General features: G+C 41.0%; 1 protein-coding gene across 3 annotated transcripts in view; it reads left to right on the top strand.

Annotated features, from left to right (window-relative positions):
* The window catches only part of CCDC68 (coiled-coil domain containing 68), a 69,828-nt gene that overhangs the window by 42,744 nt on the left and 9,643 nt on the right, over positions 1–17,441 (top strand). For 2 of the 3 annotated variants that reach the window (XM_032293569.1, XM_032293568.1), the window contains 3 exons: positions 9,543–9,619; positions 13,327–13,419; positions 14,356–14,758. In XM_032293569.1, coding sequence (XP_032149460.1) covers positions 9,543–9,619; positions 13,327–13,384 — 135 coding nt within the window. In that variant the 3' untranslated portion in view covers positions 13,385–13,419; positions 14,356–14,758. Of the gene's footprint in view, positions 1–9,542; positions 9,620–13,326; positions 13,420–14,355; positions 14,759–17,441 lie in introns of those variants that run through there. The other variant, XM_032293571.1, reaches the window with a different exon arrangement.

Genomic DNA, 17,441 nt, shown 5'->3' with positions numbered 1-17,441 from the left:
ACTATGAAAAGTTCGCTTAAATTTTCCAGAATACTTACTGTAATGGAGAGACAGATGATAACCTCTCTTGATACAGACTTGAATCAGAAGCTTACTCAAGTCCACTCTTGTGGAAATTCCACTCTAGCCAGATGGCCAGTCTTCCTGTATCCTGCCTTTGTTCCCACACATGATCCTTTCCTGGTTTGGGATGTCCTCTTTTCTCCTTTCTTCATTCATATCCATCCTGGCCTCCAACCTTTGCCTCCAGGCTTACCCACTTCTAGAAGCCTGTTGTAATGGCCTTGCTTTTCAGTGTTTTCAAACTGAGCACAATACATTCTAATGTCCTAGGATAAGATATGCTTTTCCTCCCTCCCACTCAGACCCCCTTTCCTCAGGACTCCTGTATTAGTCTGCTCTCATGCTGCTAATAAAGACAAACCCGAGACTGGGTAATTTGTAAAGAAAAAGAGGTTTGTGGACTCACAGTTCACACGCTGGGGAGGCTTCACAATCATGGCATGACGGAATGTGGAAACCGTGGCTTACATTGGCAGCAGGCAAAAGAAGTGTCAGCAGCGGAAATGCCAGAAGCTTATAAAACCATCAGATCTCGTGAGAACTCACTCGCTATCATGAGAACAGTATGGGGGAAACGGCTGCCATGATTCAACTATCTCCACCTGGCCCTGCCCTTGACACGTGAAGATGATCACAATTCAAGGTGCAATTTGGGTGGGGACACAGACCAAAACCATATCAACCCCCTTGCTGGCACTCAGCTGCCGTCCTCGGCTGGCAATGCCCCTGCCTTGCGGGAAGTGCAGTGAAGCCGCTGCCAAGGCTGGAGCTCCTCTGAAGACCCCACAGCAACTCCACTTCAGCTCCGTTTCTTGCTGTGTCTCTGCTTCTGTCCCTGTCAAATGGTGCATCACCCACTGCCTGGAGCTGGTAACCTGTTCTACTCTGTCCCTCAGTACTTTGATTTTCTGCTCATTGTCACCTAGCAACGTAAATGTTGTCCAGTCCTATGGACTGTGGAGATGCCCTAACTTCCCACTGGAGGCCTTATCATCTTTTGGAACTGTTCCTTCCACTACCATGTTCTTTCTGCTTTCCCCAAAAAGAAGATAAAAAATCATAAGAACAGTTTTTTACATCTAAATTTTTTTAGCCTCATTTTCCATTTCTATTTTCCTGGGGGACAACTGTTCTTTGGTTTTGAGGATAGACCTCATTGAACCTCACACTCTTGTTAGATTCTCACCCTCTTCAGGTTGTATGGGACTGATTAACACACTGCTGTCAGCTCTGTGCAGCTAAAAATGCCTTGATTGTGGAATAATTGGCTCAAAACTAGTGTTCACCCAAGTGCCCAGTAATAGCTGGATAATTTATATCAGGGGACCTTTGGATTATGTGATTCATGTCGCAGTGGAGCTTCCTATGAAATGTTCTCTAAAGACATTTCTTCACTCCCTTTCTTACTTAGAGGCAAATGTTACTTGATGAAATATTTTTTCTTGTATTATTACATGTAGCAATATACTTGAGACAGTGCCTCACTCTGTCGCTCAGGCTGGAGTGCAGTGGCATGATCTTGGCTCACTGCAACCTCTGCCTCCCTGATTCAAGTGATTCTCTTGCCTCAGCCTCCTGAGTAGCTGGGATTACAGGCGCACGCTATGTCACCTGGATAACTTTTGTATTTTTAGTAGAGACAGGATTTCACCATACTGACCAGGCTGGTCTCAAACTCCTGACCTCAGGTGATTTGCCCAACTCTCCCTTCCAAAGTACTGGGGATTACAGACATGAGCCACCACACCCAGCCTATTTCTTACACTTTTTATGTAACTGACATTCATTCATTCCATATAAGTTAGGACACATGGATATACAAATAGAACAAGAAAATCACAGATAAAAGTACCATCCGTGGGTACCAACTCAGCACGGTTGGGTATATATGTGTTTTGTGGGAATCTGTGTGCCTGTTATATACCTGTGTATACATATTAACTATAGAATATATATGGCACTGCACTATGCCTATCTATTGTATTCTCATTTTTAAGCTTTCATTTTTCATTTTTCCACATCATGAATTATGTAATTACTTCTACACTTAATTACTGAGTGGTTACTAGGATATAGGCACTAAATTCTGGAAAGCAGTGCTGAAGAAAGTAGACATGAGCCCTGCTCTCTGGAACTTACTAGCTAGTGAGTGAACTTGAAATGCCTTTTTGTTCTGGACTAAATTCTTATTGAAACCGTTCCAACAGCAAATCAGCCTATTTTGGCTCCAATAGCTTACTGCTTTAATTATTGTTCATCTGTAATGTGTTTTAATTGAAGAGATTGTTTTAGGGTTGGCATTGTTCTCAGATCTTTTGCTTCATATGGCTCTGGGCTCTGCTCATACCTAATTAAGTGCCCATTCTTATCACAAAGTCAAGGTGTCAATGGTACTACTACCTCTAATTCAATTTTGTGTTCTTTAGTTGTGTCTATTTATAATGTTCCCAGTGAGGGTTTTATCTTCCTAAATAAACTGACAACCCAGATACTGTACATTATCCAGCTGGCCTGTTGGTTAAACAGTTAGACCAGGAAGATGTATTTGTTTCCATTGTACTCTGTTTGTATATTCCAAAATTCAGCAAATGATTACTGACTATTCAGCAATTATGTCACAGAAATAGATGTGTGTCCGTCTCACCTCTCATGGAAACTTCTTGGCTTGTGACAGACTCTCTACAGTAATGTGACGGCACTTCTCAGTGTTGTCTTAGATTCTCTGTATGTAGCTCAACCCAAGCCAGTGTTGTTTTTTTCTTTCTTTCTTCCTTTTTCTTTTCTTTTCTTTCTTTCTTTCTTTTTTATTTTTTGAGATGGAATCTTGCTCTGTCACCTAGGCTGGAGTGCAGTGTCATGATCTCTGCTCACTGCAGCCTCTGCCTCCCAGGTTCAAGCAATTCTCCTACCTCACACTCCCACATAGCTGGGATTATAGGTGCCCACCACCACACCTGACTCATTTTTGTATTTCTAGTAGAGACAGGGTCTCACCATATTAGCCAGGTTGGTCTTGAACTCCTGACCTCAGCTGATCCACCCACTTTGGCCTCCCAAAGTGCTGGGATTTAGGTGTGAGCCACCGCACCCAGCCTCAAGCCAGTGTTTTCTAATACTTCTATAGAAAAATGGTTTCAAATAATAACAGTATCTGATGAGTGACTTTATGTTCTCAACATTTATTTTCTTCAATAGATAAATCTTTCCTTCGCAGTAGTGAATGTTACCATGCCCATTTGAGATTTAAAAAGTCCAAGCCATATTAATTTATTTATTCAGTAGATATTTTGTGTGTTTATGATGTGTCAGGAAATGTTTTAAGTGCTAGGTATATGGCCATGAATGTGACAGATTGTCCCTGACTTCATCTTACTTATACTTTGAGAAAACAGACAATAAACAAGCAAGTATACAGCTTCATTAGGAAGTGCTAAGTACTCTGAGGAAGAATGGAAAACTGTGAGGAGTCATAGAGTAATAGGGATTAGGGAGGGCATCTCTGAGCATGTGATGTTGGATCAGGTATCTAAATATGTAAATATAGTGACCTTGAGCCATAGTGGTTCAACTTATTTTATTTTATTTTATTTTATTGTCTGTTTTTTAGAGACAGGGTCTCAGTCTGGAGTGCTGTGGCATGATCATGGCTCACTGCAGCCTCAACCTCCCAGGCTCAAGCAATCCTCCTACTTCAGCCTTCTGTGTAGCTGGGAATACAGGTGCACACTATCATACCTGACTAATTTTATTTTAAAAAAATTGTAGAGGCAGAGTTTCACTGTGTTGCCAGGGCTGGTTTCAAACCCCTGGGCTCAAGTGATTCTCCTGCCTTGGCCACCCAAAGTGCTGGGATTACAAGTGTGAACCATTTCACCCAGCCCCACAGTAAATAGATTTCTATCCTATTCCTAGTGAATGCCTTATCATAAAGTTTTAAACTAGAATAAAATGTGCAGGGGTACACTATCTTGCACTGCAAATTTAAGGCCACTGCCCATTTTGGAATTCCTGAAATAACAGGATGCACTGATTCAGTTTATGAAAAATGATCATCAGAGCTTGAGCAACATTTTAAACACATCAACTTTGTAAATCCTAAAGACAGCATCACTTTCTCATTCATACTAAAATCATTTGTCTCTGTTTAGTCATGCTACATATTTGGTTTTCTTTAATCCTCAAAGCTGCTCCAGGAGAGTTTATTATTGACTACATTTTGCAAGTAAAAAATCTGAGGGTCAGAAAAGTTGAGCAACTTGTTTAAAATCACTTGGCTAGCAGAGGCAAAACCTGCATTTGAGTCTGCTTGGCTTTGCAGCACATGCCTCCCCGCCAATATCTGCTTATCTGGATAGCTGGGTGACACGGTTTAGCTGTATCCTCATCTGAATCTCATCTTGAATTGTAACTCCCATAATTCCCATGTGTTGTGGGAGGGACCCAGTGAGATAATTGAATCATGAGGATAGTTTCTCCCTTACTGTTCTTGTGATAGTGAATAAGTCTCATGAAATCTGATGGCTTTATAAGGGGAAACCCCTTTTGCTTGGTTCTCATTCTCTCTTGCCTGCCTCCATGTAGGATGTATCTTTGTGTCTATTTTGCCTTCTGCCATGATTGTGAGGCCTTCCCAGCCATGTGCAACTGTGAGTCCATTAAACCTCTTTTCTTTATAAATTACCCAGTCTTGGGTACATCTTTATTAGCAGCGTCAGTACAGACTAACACACTGGGTGATTAAATAAGTGTGTGTGTGTGTGTGTGTGTGTGTATACATGTTTGTGAAATATATATGTGCATCCAATATATTTTTAAACACATGGTTATATCATTAAATTTTCATGATCTTTTATATTGATTTTAGTCATTGTCACAATTACTGTATTAAATATTTTCTATTTTACTTCTAGCTTTTAAGTCATGGAAACACTTTTTTCCTGTGGTGGTCTTTCTGTTCTAGCAAGTTTTTTTCCTGCCTATAGGCGATAAAATTGACTCATATAACCCTATCTTTTAAAAAAATCTTTAATTCTTCTTAACCAGTTTTAAACACCACCAGAAAATTTCTGCTTAACCCTACCAAAATTACTTACTTCCTGTTTTTGCATATCTTTCTTCATCTTAATTTACTGCTCTGACACTCATATTTCTTGCATTTTTCATTTTTTCACTAAGGACCTGCTCCTAGGGAAATGCATCTTCAGAAATTACTCCGTTTTATAAACTTTGAAGAGTATCCTAGTTTATATAAGCACCATCATTCTTAAAATTTAATTCTTGGAGTGTGTTGCTAAAATATTAAGTATGCAAAAATTATATTCTTTTTGAAAACTATGTGAATAAACTATCCTTAGACAGAGCCATAATAATGGCAGACATATTCTGGCCAGTGATTTGCAGTTTTTAAATAAAACTCATGCATATAGTGTCCTAGTTAAGGGAAAAATCAGAAAAGTCTATGAATCAAGACTAAATACCTAAATCTGGTAGATGAAACAAATCAGCATGGAATTTAAAATAAATTAAAGAGGATCTAACATAAAAACTCTTATGCTTTTGTATTGTTTGGTACTGAATTGGTTGAGAAACTGGGAGTTTATTCTGGGAAAACCTAAGTAGCTTTTACCTAATTGACCAGCCACAGAATATTTTCATTCCAATGGTGCTTGTCATCAAGAGAGTGCATTTCAAATTGCTTCATCACGTGTAAAGTACTTAGAGAGGGACTTTTTTTTCTAGACACATGCTTGGCCTATAATATGTGCCTACACTTGTTTGGAGTGTATAATAGATTTATATTCATTATATGAGGAGATCTTTATCATTAATTGATCAAATCTGAAGTACATTTCCTGGGTGAAACTTAGCTTCACCCTTGAAATTTTACAGTGGAATGATGATTGCATATGAAGATACTGGACCCATCTTTCAATTATTATTAATGATAAATGCTGAGAGCTAAGAAGGGGCACAATTCAAGACTGACTCTAAACCATTGACTTACTCCAAACCATCAGGTGGAATTTCAGAAAATATCTTGTAGGCTGGGTGCAGTGGCTCCCACCTGTAATCTCAGCACTTTGGGAGCCTAAGGAGGATGGATCACTTGAGGCCAGGAGTTCACTACCAGTCTGGTCAACATGGCAAAACCCTGCCTCTACTAAAAAAAAAAAATACAAACATTGGCTGGGTGTGAGGGGCACATGCTTGTAAACCTAGCTACTCAGAAGGCTGAGGCAAGAGAATCACTTGAACCCAGGAGGCGGAGGTGGAGGTTGCAGTGAGCCATTGATATCTGTGGTGGGCCATCTGGAGGGGCCACTGCCCTCTTACTGGCTGCAGCAGGGAGGCGTGGTCAGGGCTGCATGCTCCATGGAGCCCACAAGAGCCCGACCCCCACTGGGCACAGCTCCACCTGACTGAACTGTGAATGCAGATTCAGGAATCCCTGTACTCTTAGGGGACTGGGAAGGCCTCCATCCCACCCTTGCAGGCTTGGAAGTGCCTGCGCCCACTGCTTGGCTTCCCCCTGCTGTTGGCACCCTCTCCAGTCTCAGAGCAAAATTGGGTCCAAGCCTGGTCACTGTCACAGTCCAGCTGGGTATGTGCATGGTCGGAATAGTGCTGACATGCCAGCTCCTTTCTGCCTCAACTCCCTCTAGACTTTGGGCACCAACAGGCATGGGAGGGAAGCCAAGGGGGTGCTGAGGGCAGCTTGGCACTGCCCTGAAGGTGCCCCTTGGCACAAACAGCCTGGGCGTGATGAACCACAGCAGAAGGCAGACAGGCTCCTGGTCAGAAGGGGCAGTTCCCCAGTGAGTTCCCACCTTTAAGCCAGGGAGGTCCTAAAGGCTTAGGGCTGGGCTGCCAGCCCCTGTGGACTGGAGTGGGAACTTGTGTTGCCTTTTCTGGGCCCACCCATGGCCGCCCATGGCCACCCATGGACCAATCAGCACACACTTCCTCCCTTTTGAGGCCATAAAAACCCCAGGTTTACCCCCTGCCTGCAGAGAGGAGGCACCCACTCTAAGGCTTCCTCTCTGCTGAGAGCTGCACAGATGATGGGATAGCCAGCTGTAGAGAGGAGCTACCCTCTCTGTTGATAGCTGAACACTTGTTGGGATTACTTGCCTAGCAGAGAGGAGCTACCTTCTCTGCAAGGAGCTGGACGTTCGTTAGGACACAGCTCCTGGGTGCGGAAAGGAGCTGCCTGCTGCAGGTTTCCTCTGAGCTGTTCTATTGTTCAGCAGAGCTCCTCTTCATCTTGCTTGACCTCCACTTGTCTGTGTACTTCATTCTTCCTGGTTGCAGGACAAGAACTCAGGACCCAATGGATGCCCGGGTTAAAAGAGCTGTAATACAAACAGGGCTGAGACATGCCCCTTGCTCGGCATGTTGCAGGCAAAGAGAAGGAAAGAGCTGTGGCCCTTTGGGGATCCCAGACCTGGGAGCTCCCTGAACTAGGGCTGTGACTCTCTCTTTGGGGCCTTGCGGTTCCTGGCATCTCCAAGCTTCCAGGTGCCACTGTGTTCCCTGGTGCCAGCTGTGGAAGCTGCTTGTGATGCGCCTGGTCCGGCTGCAGCCTCAGCACCCATGCCAGTACCTGGAACTGCACACCCCACTGTAGCAGCCGGCATGTTTGACTGTGCACAGTAGTAGACCCCATGCTTGGTCACACAACCCTCGCCATTCCACATCTGACTTGCCTTTGGCAGGCATGAGACCTAGGCCAGTAGCATGCAGCCTGCCAGGCTCAGTGAATAAAATGAGCCCAGCAGACCCAAGCAAAACTCTGGCAAAGGTGCCACCAGCCACAAAGACTTCCAGCCAGATAAAAGACACCCTGTAACACTGAGGTCACACCACGGCACTCCAGCCTAGGGGACAGGGTGAGACCCTGTCTCAAAAAAAGAAAAAACAGGAAAGAAAGAAAATACCTTTTAAACTATAATTACATGACGCTCTAAGCCTGTTTTCCTTGAAAGGGAAGGGAGCCGGTGTCCCTGTTCATCACCTGTCATTGTTCCACCCAGCTGCCTTTTGGTCCCAGACACTTTAATGTGGGTGTGTCCTTTAAAGACCCCTGGCCTGCCAGTGCAACTCACGAGCAATTCAGAACTGGTCATGATCCTTCAGTTTTAAGTCTCACTTTCCAGCTCTGGGAAGTAAAATTGCTCGCTTGGCTGTGTTGTAGGGAAAGCACTGGCTCTGGAGGGGAGTACACAGCCTGGCATTGAACTCTGCCGTGAATAGGGTGCGGGGCACTGGAAGTCTTTGGAATTCAATTTATAGTTATAAAAATGGTACTTGGGGCTGAGCACAGTGGCTCACACCTGCAATCCCAGCACTTCGGGAGGCTGAGGCAGGCAGATCGCTCAAGTCCAGGAATTTAAGACCAGCCTGAGCAACATGGTGAAACCCTGTCTCTACCAAAAATATAAAAATTAGTTAGGCATGGTGGCATACGCTTGTGGTCCCAGCTACTGGGGAGGCTGAGTGACAGCCTGATGGTTTCAGCCCAAGAGTTGGAAGTTGAAGTGAGCCGAGATTGTGCCACTGCACTCCAGCCTGGACGACGGAGCCAGACATTGTCTCAAAAAAAAAAAAAAAAAAAAAAAAAAGGCACTTGGACTAGAAAATCATAACCAACTCCTTTTAAGTCTTAAAATCTGTGCCAGGCACTAGCTGAGCACTTGACATATTTTTTATCTCATTTTGAATCTGTGAAGAAGGCGTTATTATATCTGCAATACAGATGAGGAAATTAGGCACAGAGAGGCTAAGTATCCTAAATGAGGTCACATAACCAGTAAGTGGCCGTGCCAGGATTTGTACCTGAGAACTTGCACCCTAACCATTCCTTTTCTTAGCTGTTGCATGAACTTCCAGAATTACGAGAGTGCTTCCAGATATAAAATATTATGTTCATATGTTGTTTCTTCCAACAACTTACACAAGGTGGGCAAACATGTATTATTTACCACTAGTATAGATATGAAGAAACTAAGGCTTCATAAGAAAATGGAGGCTATAGAGGCCATGAACTTATATTAATAGTAAAAAGCAGATGGGACCTATTTTCACGGGGTTTATAATCAAGAGATCTCAAAAGAAAGATGAACATGTGATCGATATTGTGGGTATCTTTAACAAGGTTCTTTAAAAGTTCTTCTCATTTGTCTATATTTTTAAAACTCTGTAAAATAAAATATAGATACTTCAGCTGTTGAATTTCAGATGCTAAATCAGAATACTATATTTTAGTCCCTTGGTAAATTACGCATTTTTCAGGGAGTATCTGCATCTTCCGAGATAATATTTAGGGACTTTCAACTGGCTATTGTCTTTGTTCTATAGTATAATTGCAATAACAAACTTACTGCCAAGGAGTGAAGCAGGCGTTGGGTTGAATAGAAGCATTGAGGGGGTAGGTAATAAATATGTTAGCGATTTGATCTCTGCATTTTTTTCAATTTTAGAATAAAGAACTAAAAACCCAGGTAGCACTTTCATCTGAAACTACTAGGACAAAGGTATCTAAGGCTGTTTCTACAAGGTAAGGTCTTTGTCTTCTTCCACCCTGTCTTCACAACCTGTGTTGAACACGTTTGCCATTCAACCCACTTGAGAAAGATGCCAGTCTGTCAGTACTTATGTAATAATTTGTTTATTATCTGTCTCCCAGTTTCTATTAAGAACTGTGTTAATCTTGTTCATCATTTAATCTTCAAGGCCTAACATAGAAATACTAAATAAATTAATGAACAAATTTACATTACCTCTTTTTTTTCTTCTTTGCCCTAAAACAAGCCCAATCTCAACTCCAAGATCTAGACATTACAGATCATCTCCTTTACACTCTTTCTTCTTCTGTTGCTCATATTTTTTGTGCCATTGATGGACATTTTAAACTTTAATTGTTGGCATTTATTGAAATTGCTATATTGTCAAATCTAATAAATTGTTAATATAAATGCCACCAGGGCAAGAATAGTTATTTTTATTTCTTGCATTGGTAAGAACAAGGATCTTCAACAACCACCTAATAATGAATGATTTCAAGTGATGATGATGACCTACTAAAGAAATTGAAATGATGATTGAAACCATCTAAGTCATTTTTTTAAGTTAAATTTTTGTTGTGGTTGTTTTTGGCAGAATCAGTATCTGGGCTCATATCTCATTTCCATAAACCCCATGAAATTATCATTTAAAAGAAAACATAGTGTAATTACATGTATCATTTAAAAAGTGATTAAAAACTTCCTCTTCTGGCAGCTTTTGAATTTCCCAAGCTAGTCCCTCTAGGGAAGAATCTCATTTTCTGAACTTCTCTTCAGCCCAGTGCCAGAGGTGGAAAAATCAGACCCACTGTGATTAGCATCAGTCTTGGAATTCAGGAAGATTCATCTCTCTCTTTAAAACTGCCTGAAACAGTATCACTTTGCTAATGCTGTATGTAATTAGAGACTAGAGATGAAACTATTATGATTCAAGTCCTCTAAAATCTTTTGGCCTCTGCATGCTAAGTTATAAACTTTCTGGACACTAGCCCTGCAACTTCTAGAAAAGAAAAGAAATGAAGCCCCAGAGGTTTCTCAGGAAGAATTGAAATGCCCACATCTCAGAAACAGGGCGAGTAGAGTCACTTCAGTTGGGGGAGACATGAGACGTTTAGACTAGGAGGGCAAGCCTAACATTCCAAGGGAAGGAAGAATGGCCAATGTTTTGCTGCCTTCCATCTGTGCCGTTCCCATTGGGGTGGTGAAGCACTGTGGCCAGTCCTAGCTGCTTGAACCCTGGAGGGAATGGAGCCATAACGGAGCAGACAAGGAAACAGCTGGTTATCTTCATATTGTGACTACTCTAATATTGAATGCTGAGACTCTGGCTGGTATATAAGGGTCATGTTGGAGAAAATTACTTCTTGGGCCAACTCTTTAGCTACAGCTATTAAGTAGTATTTAATTAATAGTTAAAGGTTTACTGTTTTAAAGACTTTTCTTCTCCCTATGACTTGGGAAAGGTCAAATGGGGAAATTTCCTAACTGAAGTGGTGACAGTAGGCTGAATGTCTCCTTTGTTCTGTGATTTTTGATGGAAATTCTAGTGTTAATGATGTAAAACAGCAGTCCCCATTCTTTTTGGCACCAGGTTTCATGGAAGACAGTTTTTCCATGAACCAGTGTGGAGAGGATGGTTTTGGGATGATTAAAGTGCATTACATTTATTTCTATTTTTATTACATTGTAATGTGTAATAAAATAATTATAAACTCACTGTAATGTAGAATTAGTGGGAGCCCTGAGCTTGTGTTCCAGTAACTAGCTGGTCTCATCTGGGGGTGAGACAGATATTCCGGCAGTAGATTCTCGTAAGGAGCAGGCAACCTAGATCCATGGCATGCACAGTTCACAATGGGGTTCGTGCTCCTGTGAGACTCTAATGCCCTTGCTGATCTGATGGGAGGTGGCGCTCAGGAGGTAATGTGAGTGTTGGGGAATGGCTGTAAATACAGATGAAGCTTCCCTCTCTTGCCTGCTGCTCACCTCCTGCTGTGTGGTCCTATTCCTAACAGGCCATAGACCGGTACCAGTCCATGGCCCAGGGGCTGGGGACCCCTGATATAAAGGTAGGACTCACATTTGCAAAATGAAATGTGACCCATTGGCTACTTAAAACATGGAAGTGGTAGTTTGGTTTGGTAAATCTGGATTCACCAATATAGTAGTGAAATTAACTCTAGGGAGAGATTTGAGTATAAAGAAAACTGTTAAGACTGAAATCAGAGCTGGGCGCGGTGGCTCACGCCTGTAATCCCAGCACTTTGGGAGGCTGAGGTGGGTGGATCACGAGGTCAAGAGATCGAGACCATCCTGGGCAACATGGTGAAACCCTGTCTCTACTAAAAATACAAAAAAATTAGCCGGGCATGGTGGCGCGTGCCTATAATCCCAGCTACTCAGGAGGCTGAGGCAGGAGAATTGCCTGAACCCAGGAGGCGGAGGCTGCGGTGAGCCGAGATTGCGCCATTGCACTCTAGCCTGGGTAACAAGATCGAAACTCTATCTCAAAAAAAAAAAAAAAAAAGACTGAAATCAGAGAAATATGCACACATAAAAATTTAATCCTGGCAAATCTCTACACATTCTCTCAGGGAGTACAAACAAGGTTTTTTCTTTTTTACTTGAGCATTAGAACATATAGGTCCCTCTTTCCTTCCTTTCTTCCTTCCTCCCTCCCTCCCTCTCTCCCTCCCTCCCTTCCCTACTTTCTTCTCTCAGCCCTTTCTCCCCTCCTCTCCTTCCCCCTCCTTGCCCTTCCTTTGCCCTCCCCTCCTCCCAACCAGCCCCTCTCCTTCCCTCCTCTTCCTTTCATTCTCTCTGTTTTTTCTCTTTTGACAAGTCTCACTCTGTGGCCCAGGCTGGAGTGCAGTAGCGTAATCATAGCTCACCTTAACCTCAAACTCCTGGGCTCAAGGGATTTTCCCACCTCAGCCTCCCCAGTAGCTGGGCTACAGGCACACCATCATACCTGGCTATTTTCTTTTTGTAGAGAATAGGGTCTTGCTATGCTGCCTAGACTGGTCTTGAACTCCTGGGCTCAAGTGATTCTCCCATCTCAGCCTCCCAAAATGTTGGGATTACAGTCATGAGCCACTGTGTCCAGGCTGATGTTTCTTGAGTGGTTTGCTTGGGATTAGGGGCCATGTTGTTGAACAACAATGAAATATCCACATGTATATATGTGTATGCATGCATATATGTCGTGTACATATATATATATATATACTGTAAGTACATATATATGTACATATATATATATTGTAAGTACATATGTACTTACAGTTTTAAATACTAGAATCTCAGAGTGAGGAAATAAATTCAGGCTATGCAAAATGCGCTGAACTAAAACAGCCTGAGAGAACAGTAGATCTGTGTTTTGTCATCTCCAGCTCACTCTGGGGAACCTCTTCACCAGGTGGAATGGCAGATACAGGCTCTTCCTCTGTCTGGCTTCCCTCATGCTCCCTCATTCTTGTCCTGTTACATCTAGCAGAATCTGCATACATTAAATGCTTTCACAATGCGATTCTACTGTATATCATGGGGAACAGAATACATCTATTAAGACATCGCTTAGAACAAAGGAGTTAGTTCAGATTTGATATTAATGTATTGTGGTAGTTGAGTATGGTGGTCTAGCCATGATCACCAGAGTTTAGCATTCTCCATTTTGATCTTCGTGTTGTCTTTTCTGCAGCGAATTGAAGACCGAAGGTATTTCCCCTTATTTCATGCTGATTAGGTTACGGAAATGAACTGGCTGGATGAAGATCTGATTTAGAAAGACTGCGTAAGTCTTATTTATTCTCTGAAACACAGCACAAACTTCATGTTAAAATGGCACAATGCCATTATTTAAATTGAACTTATTACACACCAATGGCTTTGCAAGAAGATGACATATTAGAAAATCAAACAAATATATAAGTAATGGAAGGACTCTTCAAAACTTACCAAATAGATGAAGGAACCAGGTGCCTTCCCATGATGGTAGACAGATTCTGCTTTAAATTAAAAAAAAAAATCTAAATCTTGTTTTCAATTTTTCTTCCTAATGGGATTGTTTTAAGATTGTCAACTCTGAGTTTTTGATAGTGGTTTTTAAGTGTATAAATAAAAGGGAGGGTGTTTATATGTATGAATGAGCATACATTTTCTGCATATATATGTATGAAAGGCATATATATGTATAAATGAGCATGCATATTTGAAAGTTGACTTTTGGATGATAAGAAAGATCTCACAGTGACATAAGTTCATCTCCTGATCCATTGTTTGTGGGAGAATTATACTCAACTGAATTATGGGCATGAGAAAGAGCAGATTCCTTTTAGCTAATTCCCCAAACTGTACCCCCCTCTGAAATTGAGAATCATGGCTGCCTCACCACACCTTAGAGAATGACTGTTCTTCAGTAGTTCTGGGATTAAAATTGGTTTCTAGAGGTAACCTATATGCATAAACACATAGGGGTGCACATGGTATCCTCTGCCTTTGTGACAAATTTTCTTCTTGATATTTATTAATAGTATCTAAATAAAATATTGGGGGGAATAGAAAAATAATGGTGTTAGCCCATACTTCCATGAAAATGTATTTATTGTAGGCTTAAGGGAAGAATGGCTGCTGTTTGCAGCCAGGAAGAATCTGAATTCATGAATTGGAGCAGTATATCTAGAGTTTTTGTGAACATGTGCTTAAATTCTGATATATGTCTTCTTTATAGGTGGAGTTTGTGATTGCAGTGGATAAGACCTAACTTGCAGAAATGCAGACATATACTCAGGAAAGAACAAACTTTATTTAAATGTATAATGACAGAACTTGGTCCCCCTAAAGGATGAATTTCTGTTGGGCCTTTGGTTTTCCTTTCTAGTATGTAACTTTAAATATTTGCTCAGGAAAGATGCTTCAAGCCTTTCATTGTGGGATGTGAAATATCAGTGTTGTCTATAAAATATTTGAAGGTGTATAAAAATGAGATGATGTAATATATTTACATATTCATCCAAGTACTGTAATGCTTGATTTGTTGCATAACTGTGTGTGAATTTTATGCTTCTTGGTATCTTTGGAAACATTTTTATTGCTTGCTTATTTTGAAGGTACAAGTTATCCGTTAACATTTATGGTATAGTTACTCTATGCCAAGAAGAAGTCTAAGTCCTTTATTTGTATTAATTCCTTTTATCTTCCCCAAAGCCCTCATAAGCAGATGGTATTATTCCTGTTTTACAGAGGAAGATACTGAGAGTGGCTGAGTAATTTGCCCTGGTGCTAACTGTAAAGCAAATATTTGAACCTTTTGACATGGCTATTGATATTCATTCTGCTTGCTCACAAGGTGGTCTGAGAAATTTCCCAGTTATAGAAATCTCTCTTTTTTTGCCACTTTAATAAGTACATAGCTTCCTGGATGACTGCCTGTCTTGTCCTATGGATGACAGTAAGAAACAATACTTACTGATAAAATCAATGTTTTGCTGAAATGAGTTGACTTTCACCAGTTGAACTACCATTGTGAGAACGCAGTTCAGACAAACTCCCTGCTAAAAATCTGCTTATCAAACATTTATTATTTATGACTTTATGTCACATTGAAGAATTTCTTTGTGATACATTTTCAGGCACACTTGTAGGAAAATCAGGATCACGAATCCTGCTTTAAGAATTTGAAGTATAGTAAGAGAATCCATCTTTTACTAGGAGATCAGATTCCTTTTATGCCTCATTTATCGTGCTGGATTGTAATGAATTGCAGATTTTGGAATAGGCTTATTTAACTGACCTAACAATCTTGATGATTTCCATTAGAATAACTTATGTTAAGGCCAAAAGTGGAAAGACATTGTTGGTTTTTATTTTGATTTCACTATACTCATTTTTGGACATGGAAATATAGTTGTGAAACAACGTATGCAAAAATCCTAACAGTGAGAAAATTATGACAGTGAATAGCTCTGACCTAACTAACTATCTTACCTCCACCGGCCCGTGGTCATTCCTGAGTGTGGACCAACTTAACTTTGGGAGAAATTAACTTTATAGCTTAAATAGTAACAACCCTTCCCCAAACTAAACTGCCTGTGTGAAACTAATGAAAGGCCACTAGGTTAAGAGGAGAGGGGCCTAAATTCTGCTAAGGTATAGACACATTTAAATGATAACCAGCCATTATTCCGGAGGTCACAAGCTATGCAACTTTCCCTGTTATTCCTGTAAATAACATCACTATTGTAGAATCTAAGATTGGTCTTTTGAAATATCTTGTCAGGCTTCTGCACTTTTTTTTTTTTTTTTTTGAGATGGAATCTTGCTCTGTCACCCAGGCTGGAGTCCAGTGTTGTGATCGCGGCTCACTGCAACCTCTGCCTCCCAGATTCAAGCGATTCTCCTGCCTCAGCCTCCCGAGTAGCTGGGATTACAGGCACCCACTACCATGCCTGGCTAATTTTTGTATTTTTAGTAGAGATGGGGTTTTGCCATATTGGGCAGGTTGGTTTTGACTCTTGGCCTCAGGTAATCCACCTGCCTTGGCCTCCCAAAGTGCTGGAATTACAGACATGAGTCACCATATCCGGCCCACTTCTGCATTTCTGATGACCAGATGGCCCCACCTAAAGGAGCAGCTCCTCTGTGACCCCCAACCAAAGTTGGACTCAGTTCGGGAGGACCATTTTCTGCACTTTGATGATTGTATCCCCAACCAGTCAGCATTTCTCATGCCCCCAAACCCTCTGCCCACAAAACTATACTTGAAAAACCCTAGCCTCTGAATTTTCAGGAAAGCTGATTTGAGCCTGCTCTGTGTGCATAGAACTCTTTGTCTACTGCAGTCCCCGTGCCTTGATTGGCTCTATGTGGGCAGTTGGCTCAATGTGGGCAGAGGGCAAGATAAACCCACTGGGCAGTTACAGCGGAATATAATACAGATGAGACCTGCTCATGACGTCTCCAGGCTCACTCTGGAAGTCTTTGGATTTCCTGAGAATAAAAATAAGCCATTTCAGAGGACCCCAAAAGTTCAAATTCTTCAAATATAAATGTGTCTTTATAATACCATCAGCCTTATCATTTATTTGTCATATATAGATTGTTTTCTATATCCTTATTATTTCCACTTTTATCATTGGAAATGCTTTTAAATAAAACACCTCTCAGTGAAAAAAAAACAAGATTACAAGGGGGAGTACTCTTTATTCAGCTAAAATAGTACTTTACAAGAAATATAGGAAAAGCAATACTAGCTCAGTTGTATTCTAAATAAATATACTTCTAATTACACTCTTGAATTTATTGGATAAGAAGGTCTGTGGTGGGTCTGAAATTGATACATGAAGTCAGGAAAAGAAAAGAAACTTAGTACCTTGATTACATATGTTGTTACAAATTATCATTATGAAATATTTAAACAATTGCTCTAGTATATCTTTTGAATAATTACTTGTAATATGCCTTACCATAAATAAAATTGATGCTACATTGTGAGAATTATTTTTGTTTCTTTTTATATTAAAATTATGCTTCCTCAATTTTTCTGCTGCTTTTCCATGGATTCAAATTAACAATGAAATAAATCTACTAAGCTTTTACTATAAATTTGAGTACAAGATTAACATAAAAGAACCAACATATTAATAGTTGGTGAAAAGACAGATCAATGGGAGGAAGGAAGAATCCATAAGTACGTCCATGTGGATAATTGATTGAGTTTTGAAAAAGATGTCAGGACTATCCAATGGAGGAAGGAAAGTCTTCCCAATGGTACCAGAAATACTGGAAATGTTGACATGGGGTGGGGGAAAATAAACA

The sequence above is a fragment of the Sapajus apella genome, unplaced genomic scaffold, assembly GCF_009761245.1.
Source record: "Sapajus apella isolate SASKATOON/1434 unplaced genomic scaffold, GSC_monkey_1.0 scaffold30, whole genome shotgun sequence".
Lineage (NCBI taxonomy): Eukaryota > Metazoa > Chordata > Mammalia > Primates > Cebidae > Sapajus > Sapajus apella.
The sequence above is the reverse complement of the archived record's forward strand: the minus strand, read 5'-3'. Positions and strand labels throughout refer to the sequence as shown.